The sequence below is a fragment of the Sphaeramia orbicularis genome, chromosome 10 (genome assembly GCF_902148855.1).
Source record: "Sphaeramia orbicularis chromosome 10, fSphaOr1.1, whole genome shotgun sequence".
Lineage (NCBI taxonomy): Eukaryota > Metazoa > Chordata > Actinopteri > Kurtiformes > Apogonidae > Sphaeramia > Sphaeramia orbicularis.
The window spans coordinates 32,776,271-32,795,107 of record NC_043966.1 but is presented as its reverse complement, the minus strand read 5'-3'; the positions used below and the strand labels follow the sequence as shown (position 1 = coordinate 32,795,107).

The 18,837-nt window shown below is 39.0% G+C and overlaps 1 protein-coding gene across 3 annotated transcripts in view; it reads right to left on the bottom strand.

Annotated features, from left to right (window-relative positions):
• Positions 1 to 18,837, bottom strand: part of unc5a (unc-5 netrin receptor A) — a 155,387-nt gene that overhangs the window by 68,604 nt on the left and 67,946 nt on the right. For all 3 annotated transcript variants that reach the window (XM_030145812.1, XM_030145813.1, XM_030145814.1), the window contains exon 2: positions 13,038 to 13,253. In XM_030145812.1, the coding sequence (XP_030001672.1) occupies positions 13,038 to 13,253 (216 nt within the window). The remainder of the gene's footprint in view (positions 1 to 13,037; positions 13,254 to 18,837) is intronic.

Here is an 18,837-nt window from a genome sequence, read left to right as displayed (position 1 = left end):
GAGAGACGCGGAGCAGGCCGGGCTTTGGAAGCAGTCACAGCCATAACAATTGAGATAAGTTACTGAGGACAGGTAATGAGAACCGATAGACTCGAGGATGGATCGATATTGGACATTGATACCAGGAGAGGAAGGACAAATCGTGACATCTCTTTCTTTTTTCATGTTTTCAAAGGAGCTTTTGAGACAAGTGTCCCTGTGTGTGTGGATGTGGTGAGGTAATGCTAGCCTGTCTGGAGAAAAGGGTCCGAGGCGTGCAGATGATACACAGTAGTGTAAAGTGTAACGCCACAATACAGACAGACACTGGACTGGAGCAGCTCTTTTGTCTTTCCTGCACTGAGTCAGTTTCAGTGAAGAGACCCGTCTGATGGGGGCAGAGGTCGTGTCTGCTGTCGACAGTTATCCACCTGTCATGTTTCTTACTGCCGGAGCCTTGAATGCCGAACATTCTGACCGAAACATGTCTGCAGTTCAGACCTGGGCCACTGATTAATTTAAGCCCTTCCAGTTACTTTAAGATTTGCTGGGGTCCGCTGGGAGGGAACATGGATGGAGCTGGAGCTGAATATTGCCTCTGCTGTGCCGGGTCACATCAGTAAATCTCTGAAACAGCCACGTTTCGGATATTACTTCAGTTCCCTTCGTCTGCATGAAGGTGATTATCGGTTACCGCTTCTGTTCTCTTTCACTCAGATCACTTCGTTTTCCCATTTGATATCCTTTACTTGTAAAAATTCATTAGGACTGTGGGAATACCTCGATATTCTCTGTGCAGATATCACAGCCGTCTACAAAAGGTTGCTTCAAGTACACTGGCGATCAGGCGTGCATTTGGAAACAGGCAGCTGCGTTTGACTTTCAGCTTATGTCACAGATATAAGTCTCAAAATCACCTTTTCTCATATTTATAAGACATTAAAATTCATCAGATGGAGCTGTGAACATCTAACACTCAGTCTGGTATAAAACCCTTTAAGATATTTTCTTATTCTCATCTTAAAAACATAAGGACTCATGTTATCAGTTTGCAGTTAAGGGTAAATGATATGTTAATTAACAGTTTGATATATAATTATTAGAGCTGTCAACTCTAACTGATTACATGGTTGGCAATAAATTGATTACATATAAATCCACATTTTCAGTGAGAGGCATTTAAATATTTTTCACATAGTGCCAAATTCCATTTTTGGAACTGAACATTGTTTTTGCTGTAAAATAATTTGTTTAAAATATTACGTTTAGTTGAAATCTGCCATCTATAACTACCCTTTTTATAATTCACATGCATTTACCTGTGTGTCTGGACCTCTGCTGATATATAATGAGCAACTAAGAGCAAAAAGGATACAGAGTTATGCAATGTCACAATAAATGTCACCTTCCAGAGTTGCATTAATTCTTCACCAAGATCTTGTATTGACGTTTGGAGAGTTGGGCCGCTGAGCCAAGTCTTCTCCTGCACATCCTAAAGATTCTCGATGTGGTTCAGGTCTGGACACTATGGTGTGTGAAAATTATGTCTCATGCTCCCTGAACCACTCATAAACAATTTGAACCAGATGAATCCTGATATTGTGATCTTGGAATACATCTGTTATTCAGCATATTCAGGTTGAGCTGAAATCCTTTTCTGGACAAATAACATTATTGAACCTAGACCTGACCACCTGAAGTGACAACAGATCATAACACTTCCCCCACAGGCTTGTACTGTAGGCACTAGGCATGATGGGTAATCACTTCATCCACCTCTCTTCTCACCCATGTGTCTATCACTCTGGAACAGGGTCCATCTGGACTCATCAGACCACATGACCTTTTACCAATGAATCACAGTCCAATCTTTATGGTCTCTTACTGCATCAGTCAGGATTAATGAACTTGTTTCCAGCTGGAACATACTAATCACTGCTGTAATTATCCAGTGAAAGGCTGTTACCTTTATGCTTAGTTAAATCCAGGTGAGAATTTTTTTGGACAGGTTGTGTATTAAAGGGGTCATATTTTGCTAAACCCACTTTAATTAGTCTTTACATTTATTTGTGTATTTGGACCCTAACAGTTCTAAAAGTTTGAATTTGAACCCTCCAGGTGCTGCAAAGCTATCTTTATATTCATTCTGGCAAAAATCGAGTGGATTTTTACAACCCGTTTTAATTTCTGCTTAATTTGTTACGTGTATAACTAGTTACGTCATGACATTTGCACATAAAAGGTCAAGACTTCCAACGAACATTTCTCCGAGTACCCCATAATTGTCAGCAGCACCGGTTGTAGTCCATACTGAAAATATGTCCAAACTTCGAGCTGATTACCTAAAATGTTCAGTTGTTGAACAGGACAGAGCAGCACAGCCAACAACCTGGAGGGGGTGGGGCCTGAGGTGGCTCATTTACATTTAAAGGGCCAGTGCTCAAGACGACCTTTCTGGTGTCATTACTCAGAAATAGGGTTGAAGATGGAGCTGAATTAATGAAGAAATCAGATCCAAGCATAGCATTTACAGTTTATGTAGACCACAGGGCAATGTTTTAAAATGCATAATTCCATTTTTAAAAAAAAAAGCAAAAACTCACTCCAAAAAGAGGAACTTTAGTTAATCTTTCACATGGAGACACGGCGTCCAGCTTGCGTCTGTGCACCGTCATTGTCGTCATGATGATGGTGGTTTCTCTCTGTAATGGTATCATTGTGGTCAGTACCAGGCTGGACTTCTGACCTCTATAGGCTTTGTGTTGAGGGGAGATCACACAAATTGGTACAAAAATTCCTGCACAGATCAGTTTTCCTTCCTTATAGGTGTTCTTTTCACATGTAAAATTTCTTTTTAAAGGCCAAGCAATATTTGACATGTAATTCCATCATATTTACAAAGCTACTGTGGAAGGAGTGCGCAAACTGATGTATGGGGACATTATGGAGCGTGGAGCATGATTAATCTTTTGACATGTCATTTGTTTCTATAATGAAATTAATGCTCTACATGTTGACAGTTCAAGTAATTGCATATTGTGACAGTTACACTAATGTCATATTTTGAGAAGTATCTTTTGCAAATACAACAGACAGATTTTGATGTCATTTTCGAAGACAACTCATAAAAATCTACAGACGCAGCTGCTTCAGCATAAATAAAGCTCACAGCTCACACAGCATATCATAAAGCAAGTCATGGTATATTTGTCACGGCCCTCAGTGTTTGCGATCAGGAAAAGTTTAGTAGTTTTAGAGGCATATCATCCATATTTCCCCCCAGTGACTCCAAAATGAGCCTCATTCTGCTCTATCATACACTGCAATTATCTTTTTACACTTGGAGCATCTCCTCGGCCCTATGTGTTAGGATGCTTTAATTGATGCTAAACATGTTGCTTTACGGAGGGAGAACATGTTACATCTTTTGGCTTCTTGAAATCTTTTCAGATCCAATTAGACAGAGCGAGAAATGTTTGTAGTGCAACAGAAAAATAAACACTAACAGACACAGTGACACACTAACAGCTTTTTGGATAAAATATTTACATTTCTGTAGGGAAAGTTATCTTGATTATATATTAATTTCAGTTTCAGAGGCTCTTGTATAATCAGACAATGTGTTTCTTATTGTTGATGGACCACTTAACCGAGCCCCGAGCTCAGAAGACTTACTCATGTGTGCATCATCTTGAGCTCCACTCTCATGGCTTGGATGCGTCTTCATGCCTTTTTCATTACTTCACAGCTTTAGCGTCAACCCCAAAGCTCCACTGTTCATTTCCATAACAAAAGTAACAAGGATCTTTGTTGAGAACATTGACTTTTAACAAAGAACATTAAGTTATATTAATAATCATATTATTTTGACAGATACTGCGTTTGCTAATGTGAGTCATCATATCAATAGGAGAGATAATTACTGCATTAATTTTTACTGAAAAAAGAAAAAAAAAACATGATTTCTGTTGGTGTCTGTAGAAAACAAGCGTGTTCTATTTTGTCTTTAGAATATGATTCATAGTCAATGGCTTCAAGTGCTTCAATTTTAAAAGGTACGTTGTTGTGATACATCTGGCCCTTAAAAAAGTTGCAGCTCCGGTGATTTAGACGTTGCACAATCAACATATTACTTAAAAAAATAAAATCATTACATATGACAAACTCAGTAGTCCTTAAAGCCAACCAATCATGTTGATATCTGAAGTGGGGAGAGTTTTTACTTGTTGTTCAAAGTGAAAACAGACAGAAACAGGAAGAGGATTTTGACTTTTTTATTTATTTATTTAGTTATTCTTTATTAATAGGGGTAAGCTACGGCCTACAACATTGGCGAAGCGACTTGTGATCAAAGGTTAACTGGTTCAAATCCCCAGACTGGCAGAGATTCAATTTCAGTGTGTGTTACATGTCCAATATATACTGACAATTATAAAGATTCGTCATTTTTTTTTAATGTCATAATCAAGTACAGTCAGTCACGTTGTAGGTCTAATCTTGACTTCAATTAGCCTTAAAATCATCCAAAAACACACACAGACATACTGATAATATTAATTTCAAGTAAGATATTCACCAATCAGCTCAAAGTTGCAAAAGAAAGAAAATTAAAACCTGCAGTCAGTCACGTATTTACACAATATTCAGCCTATCATCAGTGAAGCCTTTTCAACATGCAATAAAATTTAAATATGAGCTGAAATCCTGCAAGAAATATGAGCTGAATGTATCTCTAATGTGAACAGGTGCAACATGCACATTTAAACAGGTTACTTCCCCAACGAGAAGACACAAAAGAGCAGTGAAGAGTAAATCAGGCTTTAATGTGTGTGGACTTGGCAGGGATCATATTAAATGAGAGGAGTTGATCTACAGGAGACTAAATATTTGAAAGCAATACACTTTACCCGAGAGCCTTTCTGCATTATATTCCATTATATTTTGAATTGTCTGAATTTAGTTTTTTCCTTTACTCAAATAAAGACACATCTGTCACAAAGTGGTGCAGAAAAGACAAACTGGGGCATAAAATTTCACCAGAAAACAGGAAATGAAATAAATGATGCTCTAGGTTTCCTGGAAGATGTTAGATCTCACTTGGGGTTGAATCATTTTAGTGTGAACCTTGGACTGAGGTGGTCACTGCACGTTAGACAGGATATTTCTCAAAGTTCCAGTTGGAGAAATAGGCTATTTTGAGGGGGTGATTTTTCACTGTTACGCCGAGTATAAATTGTCAATCAATTTTTGTCAACTTGGATATGTCTCCAAACTCCTCATTTCTCCCTCCTCTAGGCGTGTTGTTGATATTGGGTTGCTCCTGGTGTGACAGAAGTCGCGGTTGCTTGGCAACAGGTATGAGTTTCGAGTCCAGTGTGACTGTGACGACCAGGGTGAGAGGACAGCCTGACAAGTTTGTAGCGACGCACACACAAACACGCGGGGCAGATTTACCGCAGTTGCATGTGTGCCTTACAGATTTCTTGGAGGAAGGGGATTAGAGGCAGCCATCAGTAAACTCCTCAGGGCAGTGCTGACATTAAACAGCACAAGTGTTTGAGAGATCGATGTGGGTACCTTGGAGCGACCGTACCTCTGGACAGCCACATGTCCTTCATAACTGCACAGTCCCACATATGACACATTTATCATCAAGGCAGTGGGACTGTACAGTGATGTGGAGAGCCCAAAGCAGGCCTTGAAACTTCACAGGGTTTTTTAAAAACACAGACCCCACACTGCTGCAGGGGTCCGTGGTACCCGGAAAGAAAGATTTGTTTCACAGACAAATAAATGCTGACTATAACAGCTCATAACCACATGGCAAATGGTCCATCATCGTTAAATGTTGGCAGAGCAACGTTACATCGGTAATGCGATGTTCTCATAAAATCTGCAGTTTATGGGGCACATCCTGTTCTTAAGCTATTGACAAACACAATTTATATTCTGTGTATCAAAGCTTGTGGACTAACTCTGCAACGTCACATTTTGCAGCTAAAAACCTACAGCCAAACAATAACATATGTGTGGTTCTGAGCTGAAATGAAGGCAGTAAATAATTACACGGTGTTATATTGTGTTGTTGTTTATGTGTTACAACCACTGAAGCCTAAATTAAGTTGTAGATCACAGTTACGTGAGTGTGGTAAATGTTGACTATCTATATACATGTCAAAAACTAAAGGCATTGTTTATACTGGCAAAGCTTTTAATTCGACTCACTGGTTTGTCCAATATAAAGTTGTTGTGGGTTGTAATAGTAGAGCTGGTAATGAAACAACACAAGAAAGAAAATGGAGATTGCAAAATGATTATATTTTGTCAGTGTGTGACTCAGTGGCTGCTTTTCCTTAATGTTTCAAATCCAAAATTTCTCTGTTATGTGTGGACTTTGCAAAGTTAGAGCAGTGATATTATGAAGACATTAGGGTGTTTCATTTGAAAAATTAAACATGCCAAAAACTTAAACTACACCTTATAACTTTTATTGTGAGCCCTACATAACCGTCCACAAATACAACAGCCAAATAAAACAAACTCTCCCCAGTAAATGGTAATGTCATTCTCACTCTCTCTACAATTAAACTAATGATAATTACGCATCAGTAACTTAGATTTTCGTTGCTTTCAACATTAGAAACATTCACTTTTTAAATTATACAGTGAGCGATAATGGAATTGTGAAAATGTTAACCTCTTTATCATTCTCATCGTAGCCTCCTGTTGCACACAGCTGATCTTTGTTCAGACATAAGGGTCGTCTTCAGCCAGGTAACTTTGACCCATGCCCCTCTTCTCAAGTCTCAAGTTGTAGTTGCTTGCCTCCTTCCATGTCCCTCCCACTTGAGGTACGAGCAAAGGAGTTGAGACGAGGACCTGAGGCCACTGGCATTTAACAACATGAGACACCTGAGCCTCTGAGATGTGATTTTAAATAGACACTGGTGAAATATTATGTGTTGAAGAGTCTAATCATCTGTCTGTTATTGTGATCTTTCTGACGAGTGTTCATCTAAATTTATGATTAACTTAAAGGAGCTGTATGTAAGAATTATATTCAAAGTAATCATAAAATGGCCCTGATATGTCACCAGACATTAAGGAATCTTGTTCATTTCAAATATTGATATTACTGACAGTAGTAGTCCAGCCAGAATATGTGGCAGCCCACAAGTAATGTTTATGTTGTCATTTTGTGTTTTGGTCTGATGCTCCGCCCATCACCTATCTCCCAATCACAAAGTCAGTAGTGTTATGACTTCCAGGTTGCCAGTTCCCACTAAGCTGCAGCTAGGAACATTTCTGATCACAAATGTCTGACGTTACTAAACCTAAAAGGTCTTGTTATGATTCCCAAACTGGGGCGCTGTTAAAAGTGGGGGGGTTTAAACATGACAAATTTATGCAGCCCTGCAGTGGAGTGGAGTGGGCCCGGAAAGTTTGATGAATAGTGAAGTGTCTTCAGTTTCATTTTGCACCACTCTCACAATCACTGACCCCTCACTCCACCCCCCAGCTCCGACAGATTGCTTCCAGTGACTTTTTTGTAGCAAGGGCCTAACATGATTATGTTTCAGGGGCACCCCAGTTCCAAAATACGTTGTGCCAAAATGAGAAACTAAACAAGGATATGTACAGAAGATGTTTTTAAAAGATGAGTCAGCTGAAAGCGGAGAAGAATTTGAAGACCGACAACAAAGTTGCTAATTTTCTCTTGGACAGGTAAGATTCAGCTAAGTTTGGCTAACTTAATTCTACTTATTTTAAGCGCAGACATTTCAAATATTCTCTATAGTTGAATAACATTATGCATGTTCGTTCATAGTACATTAGCCTGTATGAAGGTGGGTCATCAAATTGACCAGGTAATATAAATTATGGTGACTCGTTATTGCTGACATGCATTATGCTGAGACGCCATTAGCAAGGCATGGCAATATGAAATGTAACTGACACATTACATCAGTCACATGAGTCCTCTTTCAGTCTTTACACATAGTATAGTAGTCTGAAGAAGAGAGACACCGAGCGCATATCGAGGCACTGGCATGGAATCTGCAGCAGCCACCCAGGTGCTGTGACATGTAGCCGCAGCAGCCGTGGCTTGGTCTTTAATTACTTTGCAAACCATCACGCATGAAGCATAAACCTAATTAACAGACGATAAAGTTACAGCGTAGGACTCATCGCTTGTCACGGTAGCTCCTTGTAGTAGACCCTCATGCTGGATCTGGCAACCTCTTGTCTGGGGGGGGGGCGTAGGGAATGCCACACTCTACAGTATTTGGAATGTGACTGCAGCACCAGTTTTGGCCACAAACCTACATATGGCTCCTTTAATTCAATTCACAATGTGGTGCAATGGTAGGGATGCTGCAACACACTTCTGTGATGTGCTTGATGATTTTCAATGACCAATACATCTTCAGATTTAATAAAACATTTATCGATAATATCCTGCTCCTGCTGTTCTTTGTATAATCCAGATGCGTCACACCATTTCTATACATGACCCATCCAATTCCAGCAAAGACCCAGAGTCCACCAGGGTATCCTCAGTCATAGCTCCTCCATCCAGCCTTCTCGGTCCTCAATGTGCATTTGAGGGAAGTGGGACATCCTTCACAATGTCGTGCCAAGTTTTATTTCTGGGTCATCATCGAGCATTGAGGAGTCAAGAAGCCAAGGATGTGAAAGATAAATTATTGAGAGGAAGCTTTGGTCATAGTTCCTCTGGTTTGCCTCCTTGGTCCTCGGTCCTCAAAGTGCATTTCAGGGGATTGACACATTTTTCAATATGGTGCATCAAAATTGATTTCCAGGTCAAAATCAAGCATCGAGCAGGTCAAAAATATGGTGTCAAGGCTTTACTGATCTACATCGTGCATCATTAGCATTATTGTGGCTAGGCTAGCAAGTCTCTTACAGTCTGCGTTTATAGTGATTCTAGAGTCTGCCAGTACTAAAAGCTTTCGGGTCATTCACTTTAACCTGCAGAATGTTGTGTGAAGTGTTTTTCGATCGTCAGGAAAGTCATGATGTCGCACTTAAAGCGTATTTCATCGCGTTCAGCTGCAGATGCCAGTGAGTGACCGTTCAACCGTGCATCAAGTTAGGTCTCAGTGCATGTCGGAAAAACATTCATTTTGCCACATTACGTTATTCTATGTTCTGTTCCATCATCTTTACCATTAACTTTATCATGCTATGTGTTATTCTTACGAGACACCTTCCAGCAAAGTTTCAAGCATTTTGCTGTTGATAGTGACGCTCTGGACACCCATGAATGGAATATGGACCAACCACAAGTCACTTCTTACAGAATAAAAGGAAAAGCAAGAGAAAATATCTATTTTAGCTATACAAAAAAAAAGCAATATTAGCTCTTACAATACTTTTATTTCTTATTCTTGCAACACCCTGATTCCAAAATGATTTCACTACCCAAAACTGTGGTGAATATACAAGAATATACAAGGTAACGCGAATCAAACAACCCAGTGCTGTGCATGAGTGACAGCAAGGTTGCGTCTTGACATGACGAGCCTTAGAAGTGCAGACAGTTTGTCTTACAGCTGTACTCAATATGCTCACAGAATAGTGACACAAAGTAGAGTCTATGGAAATGCAGACACATTTTAGTGTTTTCTAACTTCTGCTGTGCACTTCAGCTAGAAGTAAACAGCTCAAGCACTGCAGAGAACAGAAGCTCACATCACTCCTCATGCATCAAAGTCACTCCAGCAGCAAAGAATTTAAAGATCCTCCTGTTTCGCTTTATTTTTTTAAAAATCCAGGATAGGACAAGTCAGTAGGAACACCAATCAGAGGCTCAGAATGGAAGAAATATTTGTGTTCATCCCTAAACAAGCTCTGAAATCTTCACCTATGTGTCAGGTTAAATCAGCAGATACAGAAACTGCCAGTGACTTTATGATAACGGTTGGTGAGCTGCTGTTGCTGCATGTTAATTTAAAAGTGCTTTTCATTTAAAATAAAAACACAGAGTTGGTTTAGGAGTTGACAAACTTCCCTATCTGTTAAATCTTAAAAAACACTCCTAATGGATGCATGTTAAAACGGTGATAAAAACAGAAAAACTGTATGCTGTTTGCTCATTTTCACATCTCTCTCATACCCAATCAGCTGTCAGGCTGTGAATGGGTGGTTTGAATTTGCAGATCGCCTCTCTGAATCACACCACATCAGTGTCATACATGTTTATGACACTGATGGCGGAGGCGGGCGATTGCTGCACAACAGAGAGAAAAACAAACAGGTCTCCAAGGTGATCGAGAAGATTTCTGAGACTGAAACCAATGTGCTTATTATGAGACTGGCAGGCTAAATAGGCTGGAGGATGAGCCGAGAGCCTGATGGAGCACAGTAATCACTGGCAAATTGCAAATGTGAGTTTCAGCACACAAACACTTTACATAATGTAGCTATAGAATCGCACATGTTACATCTGTACCAAACAGTATCCAAAAACAGGTGAAAATGACTCCTTTCAGCCAAAGAAATGCTTACAGAAAATGTAAATTAATTATTTATATTAGAAATATGGCTGGGCAAAATGGATAAAAACATATCTAAATGGTCATATTTTTCAATATTTTGTCTTAACTGGAAAAAAATTAAGTTCTAAACCAAAAAAAAAAAACATGTCAAAAACACTTGATAAAGTTTGGCATACATGTTGAATATATAGCCTCATAAACAAGTCACAAAACTACAGTATCTAATAGAAAGAGGAAAACTTAACATAAATATAAATACAATGTTTAGATCTAAGCAAAAGCAGCAGCCTAGTTCCAGAGTTGAAAATGTGTTAGAAAAGGTGTCTAAAAATACATGCGAAAATAATAAAATAAAAATCATAATAAATAAGGCCCATAATGAGCTGTCTGACATACTCACCGCTGTTTGAACTAAAAAGTTTACAAACTATAGGACTTCCAACAATGTATTAACAATTTCCATCATAAAAAAATTGCACACAACTTTGCAAACTCACTAAGTTGCTGCAGCAAGTTGATTAATTCTCTGGATGATTTTCTTACAATTTGTGCTTTTTACAATGACTTTGCAAGTTTATCATCTGAGATTTATGTTCATTTCTGCAGTAAAGAAGTTGAGTGATGCTTAAACTTATTTTAAAATGTCATGAATTTACAGAAAAAAACAGGAAAAAAATACTTTACCAAAACTACAGCCTTTTAAAGAGAACCAATAATAAACCTCAAAATCTGCATTTTCTGCCATTTGATGTCTCAAGCTAAAAAAATCTGAAGATCGTGTCAATGGTTGTGAATAGCAGATCTACCATTTGTTAAAACTTTAAACATATACAGTACAAGACTGAAGTTAATGAGAGCATTCAGCCAAGAAGTGAACTCAAATTATCTTACACCTTTATTCACATTCCATTTAGTGACTTATGATTGTAGGTTTTGTTATATTATTCTAGTGAAGTAGATGCTATTTCACACTGCAGGTTTCATGCATGTCATGATGTTTTCCCATTTAAATCATTGTGTTATTTCCTGGCCATAAGCAGCATCTACAGGGTTTCTGCAGGTATCAGCAAATCTAATTTAATGCTTTTTAATGCCCTTTTTTGCACCACTTTAAACAAATTTAATGCCCATGTCCAACTGCAGATAGTTTTTTACACACACACACCAGACGACCTTTAACCAGGTTCTGAATAGTTCCTCCTCCTACCACTTCTGCTGAAACTTGCATTTTCCCATTTTTCCGACATTTGCTAATATTCTTTCCGTGCTTTCACCACAGCATGAGCACGCTCACAGCACGCTGCATTCCAAGCATCCAGCGTTGTGACACCGTGCACCGGGCCATAAACAATAGTCAATTAAAGGGTTTCAAAATTATTAAATGTTTATATAACCAAAAAAAATCATGAATAATAACGTTTTTTCCATCAAGTGTGTTTAATTTTTTTAATGCCTCTGGACATCAAATGTAATGCTTTTTAATGCCATTTAAGGCCTTGATTTTTAATGCTTTTTAATGACCCATGGAAATCCTGATCTACAACAGCTGAGCCTCTTCATCTATTCCACCACTGTCATCTTCTAGTATTTTGTTGTTGCCAAGTTGCCAATAATGTAAACCAGGCTCTTTAGGTTCACCGTGACCTAGCGGTTCCTCTGCTTTTATGCAACTCCTGTTTGCTCATTTCAAACTGAATCTTGAACGATTTTTCAGAAGATATCAGTCATGTCATGAATAACTCTGTTTTTGTTTTGTTTTTTTGGTCTTTTGTACTTTTATGGTAATTTAGTCTGTACATTGTGTCTATTCATGGTACTCATTTCAATGCTCTGCATGATACTGAAGACCCTTCATCCCCACTGCCCCACATCTTAGTTCATGGCAGACAGATTCAAAATAGGCTAACTATCCTGTAAGTAACTGACTAAGTACATGTTTTAAATTGTGTTTTGTTTTTTTTTTCTTTTCTTTGGCTGAGGGACAAAGGAATTTCCCCTCAGGATTAATTTTTTGTAGGACTTAATCTTGTACATATTTTGTACCTTATATTTTATATTTTATATATAATTACCTGTTTGGACTGAAAAAGGAGAAGCTCTCCAATCTCGTTGTACATTCAGTACAATGATCATGAAGGGCATTCTATTCTATTCTATTAACATTCACAATGTTCACAATTAACAATGTGACCCTAACAGTTAATAAATTAACAAATGTCTCTTGAACACTGTTGTAAATATGATGATTGTAATTAACGAGTACATATGTCGAGAAAATATATAACATCAAATGAGCCATTTTAAATATTTTCATCTGGAAATATAATAATGTGGGTTTAAAGTGTTTGACAGAGAGACTTAAACACACTTATTAGCCTTGCAGCATTGATGCTACAAACAACCCATACAACCCATTATGCAACGCTACTCGACCCATTTAGGATGAATATGTCTGTAATTGTGAGAAAGGCAGAAATTAAGTGCCAAGACTTAAAAGAGCTTTGAGGATTGTGAAAGACTCAGCTTTGCATGTACCTGTGGCTGGATCGACAGTCCGCTCGATCAAATGGTCATCCTGGTGAACCCACTCGCCGTTGCACTTGAAGTATATCTGCGTGGCTGGGGTGGAGCGGCAGGTCAAGGTCACTGGCTTGTTTTTCACAATGAATTCATCCTCAGGCTCCACCAGGAAGTGAGGTAACAGGTCTGAGAAGGCGGCAGGAAGTGTTGCAGTAGCGGCGTGCTCGGAACCTTGAAGAACACAGAAGCAGAGATGTTAGATGCATGAGAAGTGAAAAGAAAAAAAAAAAAAAAAACCTTTCAAGTTTTCAAGTTGTCACAGAGATGGGAGCTGAAGCCATCCTGCTCTACTGTAGTGACTGCTTGACTAGTGGGTGAAAATGCAGCAGACGCCAAAAATCTAATGCAGAGATTCAGTGTCCTTGGTGAATTGCAGCTCATACATATGCATATAAAAAAAGGCAGAAGAAGAGAGAGACAGATGGACAGAGAGTGAAAAAGAGAGACGGAGCTGGATGAGAGGGAGTTGGCAGTGACAGAGCTCGGCCTTGTGTGCTCTTGGCCGGGTCGGAGGGATAGTGGAGTCCATGTCTTTGCTGCTGCGCTTAATCACAGTCCTTTAACATCATCGGTGATAGACCGGCAGCCATAAATCCCATCTGGGCGACTATAGGACCCTTCACGCTATGTTATACGGCTCTTCAACCAGGACTCTAACTCTACCCACATTAAGCAAGACAGGGCGGAGGCAGCAAGGTTGGAGATGACTGACAGCTAGACAGCCAGTTAAAATCAAATCATATCCCATATACAGTCGCTGTTTTTATTCTTTTGGAATAAAAAAAAAAAAAAAGAAAGGAAGAAAAAGAGAGAGTCATGAGACATGGAGGGGGATGATACATCTCTACTGTGCTGAGATACTGGAGCTGTCCTTCAGGGGGACAATGGCACAATTTACAGCGGAGTTTTATGCTCGTTGAAAAATGTTCAACACAAACACTGACTGACACAATGGAGCCTACAGCGCTCACATCCTTCCTCTCCATGAACAGTTACTCTCTCTCTCTCTCTAAACATATTAGTCTTGTGTGAGAGATAGCAAAAAGGACACAGAACGTAGTAGAAAGAGGGAAATAACCTCTTTACACTGCCAACACTCAGGGGAGGCCAGTAAATCCCAAAATAAAACCCCTTTAAAAGAAGTGTAATATTAATTTACTGCCCTGAATCCAATATGGCTGACAGACCAGGCATTAACAACCTTCTCCATCACTCCCTGTGCAGCGGGAGAGGATGGGAGTCCGCATCTCTCATAATGAAATGGCAACACTCATGCTGACCTTTCTCTCCTCTCATCTCATCCTCCCTCACCCACCCTTCGCTCATCCTTGCAGCTTTCTGACGCCCGGGTCATGGATAATATTACGTTGCATCATAAACACCAATCGTTGGATAAAGACATTATCTGTCAGTTCCTCCCCCACTGCACATTATATTAATGTCTGTCTTTCTTCTTTTTTTTTCCTTTTACCCCTGTGTGCTGAGTTGCTAATTTATCAGGAGGAGGTACAGTGAAGCACGCCACTGCTGCTGCCGCTGAACCCCATTAATGTTTCGTGTACATGTTTAACTCTTAATGAAAACTAAATGTTCTGTGTCCAATGAAGGATATACATCACTTGCTGACACTTTGGCTTTTTCCCCATTTTCCAAACACATTTTCTCATTTGCAGAGAAGAAAATGTCATTAATATGGCAGCTCTCTATTCAGGACAACACAACCGCCTGACATTATTTACTATGTATGTGAGTGTGTGTTTCTCATCTCACAGCATCGAAGAAAAGGCCACAGTTCATCATGAATAGTGGGCATAATTGCTCTAACAGAGAGCCAAAACTTTGCTAATAAACAGTGTGGGACCAGCGGGTCAGGTTGTTTGAAAGTGTGGTGGGCCTAATGACAGCTGCTTCTTCTAATGGGCCAGCTTCCAGCTTTGTGACCACAGCCATTAGCCGGGCCGGGCTGACCCTCTGTACTCCCCGCAGACTGAAGACGACAGCTCACTAAAACAGTGGGTGAGACTCACCTCACACCTGCCAGGTTAATCATCTCACAGAGGACGGACGACGTTCAGACACAGTAAAGCCAGAGCCACCTGAGACGGTCGCAAGGTGCGAGAACGGCTTGATGACCTCCTGATGTTGTTCTCTCACCGATGGCTTCTCATTTACTGGGGTCACATTCAACAAGAACTCACAACTTTTGATGATGTTTCCACTTTTTGTTTTGCGTGTGTGTATGCATTCACTCTGCGTGTGCTTGTGTGTGTCACAAAAGGTGGGGTTAGTCTTCCATTTTAGTACATGCACTTTAGGTTAATGAGGTTAAACACGTAATTTCTTCAGAGAAGCAAATTGTCATTTTATGGGAGGGCATTCTAGTCACGCACTGCTTTATATCAAACCCATAATGGAGGGCTGATGCGTAGTAAATTGACTTAGATTATTGTCACGACACAATGTACTTCAAAGTCAACGTGTACATACACACACACACAAACACACATGGGGAGTATCAGCCACTTAACAGACTCTTTGTGGGTCAATGCACAAATCAAATAGACATACAGCAGTTCTATATGGGCACTGCTTACGTTTCACTGAGTGTGATTGGCTAAGGTTGCTATTAATTGTCCAGCACAGCAACTGAAAGATCATTTTGTACAGACACATAACAAATGAAGGGACTAAATGTCTCCCTCGTTGATCGTACGGCCAGTGAAGATAATTTAATTGATATATGTTGGATGTGTTTACCAAGACCCAATAAGCATTACATGAGTGTGTGGCGCAAAGCACTGACTCGAGAAGAATGTTTACACTGCATTTGTGATATTTGTCTGCAGTTGCTATTCCTGGGAGATGATCCGACCGACCTAAAACACACATACACACATGCATGACAAGTGTGCACCAGCTGTCAGTGTGCTGAGCCATGATGTCCAGAGCACATTTCCTGCTCTGCACAGACCCCTCGTCTCATCTGTCTACTTGACCACATCAACTTCCTAAACAGGGACAGGCCAAGGCACATCCAAAACTGAAAAGATGATGACGACAGAGAGGTGGTCCTGGTGCAGGTAAGTAAATGAGGAAAAAATGTGGTAATAACAGAAAATAAAAAGTTAAAAGTTAAATTGTCATCTCCTCAGTCCGCAGCCAAAGTACTTAAAGTTCCAAATATGTAAATATAGCTTATTTCTCCCAGTCATCTGCTGAATTAAACATTTCCTGCTTCCCTGAAAGTCCACTTTCAATCTTTGTGCTAAATTTCATATTTGTACTTTTTGCTCCTTACATTTAAAAACAGCCTTGTTTTTTCTTAGTTCAGTCAGGATCACTTTCGTCAAAAAACTTCTGCAGCACATTGCATTTGGGGGTATGGTTCCGTTCTGGGACCTACCTACTCTTCCATGTGTATATGAGGAAAGCCTAAGGCATGGCGGGGAACATCAAAAGGCCCCATAGGGAACAGAACAGAGCAGGCATCAACGACAGCGACATAACAGTGATTAAGTCAGACATAGCAAGAGCTGGGGTTGCAGAGGGTAACAGGCTAAACCAGGCTAAATGATGAATTTTAGATATGAATGAGACCAGGGCTGGATTACAGGCTGAGCTAGAGCTTAACTTTGTGCCCTGCCTAAACTAATGATCTGTGCTTCAGTTTGTGTTTGAAGAGAATTATTGATTATTCTTATTTTCCATCGTTGTTCATCTTCCCATGAACACAGATTTCTTCATAAATGAACAGGACATATTATGTAGAAAAGGTGATGCTTTAGCGCATGGGTGTCAAACTCCTTTTCTTTCAGGGTCCACATACAGCCCAATTTGATCTCAAGTGGGCTGGACCAGTAAAATAATAGCAACATAGCATATAAATGATGACAACTCAAAAAATTTTCCCTTTGTTTTAGAGCTAAAAAATAATATTAAATTATGAAAATATATACATTTACAAACTTTCCAAACAAAATAGATGTGAGCAAGTGGTGCCAGGCAAAACAGACCCCGACTCTCGTACATATTTGGCTCATTATAAGTAAATGGGAAGATTTTTTTTTTTTTTTTTTAATTATAAAAATTTTGAACCTTGACCTACTGCTCCCAAAATGTAATGAGATCCATTCTGGGTAATCTGGGTTATCTGGGCAATCTATAAAGTCAGTTTGGTATGAATTCAACCAACAGTATTGCTGCTACAGGCACGTGAAATTTTGCCCATTCTAAGTAAATGGAGAAAAAAAAGATTTAAAAAATTCATTAAAAAAAATTAAAGTTTGACCTACTTTTCCCAAAATGTAATGACATTTATTCTGGGTCACTGGCAATTTATAAACCAATCTGGTATGAATTCAACCAATAGTTTTGCTTCTAGAGTGTTAACAAGCAAACAAACTTACTGAACCAAAAACAATACCCCTTGCCTTCCCTTCGGGCGGCAGGGTAATAACCTGAAAAAGATTTCTTCAGAAAAATAAGTGTGATTTTAACAATATTATGCTTCAACTTATTATTTATATATGTGCATTATGGATTGGATCTACAAAGGCACAAAACATTTGGTAACAGGCAGAATATTGTTAAAATTGCACTCAGTTTTCGTTAGACATTTCAGGTTGTTCATATTTGTTCAGATTATTCACATTTTATTGTTAAAGGATAGTTTGTTAATGTAGTAAAGATCTTCTTTTTTGTACTAAAATAAAATAAAATTGGAGTTGTCCTTATTTATAGGCATAATGTAATATTTTTTTCACATTAAACCAAGAAGAAAATGTTGAGTCATTATAGGTTATTATTCTATTATTTTACCTGAGATCACATTTGGTCTGTATGTGGCCCCTGAACTAAAACAAGTTTGACACCCTTGACTATCTCCAGTGTAATTATTGCACTTTACAAATTCATCCTGCGGGCCAGATTGGAACCTTTGGCAGGCCAGTTTTGGCCTGTTTGACATCCCTGCTTTCACGCATCTATTAACACAAGTGCATTCAAACTTATGAACTGTATTGAAATGGCATAGTTCAGTTAGATTTACACAGACACAGTTTATAGAAACATCCAAAATGGCTACATTTTTAAGTGCATTTCAGAGCATGTCTTGGTAATTAAGTCAAATCAGTATGTGTATTTCTACTTGAGTAATGGATGTGTGTGTTTTGCCACTTCTGCCAGTTGGTAGGTCCACCCTTCAAATTCAGATTTCTGTTGAGTGAATTCCCTCCTTTCAGGAGATTGATGTGAGAAAACCCTGAAAGTGTCAAACCCTGCATAGATATAATTCAGCACAGTGAAAGTCAAAGATCACATTGAGTGAATATTGAAAAATATGTGTTTTTAGTGGCGAGGAGCTGTCCAAATCTGCAGTTACATTCCTGTAATCCATGTAACCAAATATATCCATACTACTGCATTTTAATAATCAGCCATGGTTATATTTTTAAGTGCTGCAGCTTTCAAAAACGTTTTTTGTTACCATCGTTCTTCAATATTTCATAATGATTTTTACTTTGATGTCACTTACTGTATCACTTTCCTAGAGCAGGTATCTGTTTTTTTTTCCTTTACACACACAAATCTCAGACTTATTTTTGTAATGGAATTGCTCACACGTTTCCTGACTTCTTGTCTGCTAATGTCAGTGCTCCGCCACACACTGTCGACTTGTGTTATCACCATTCGTAAAATAAGCATTTATTTTTTAATTTCACTCCTTATTATCTACTTGGAGGAGAGAATTGCTGAA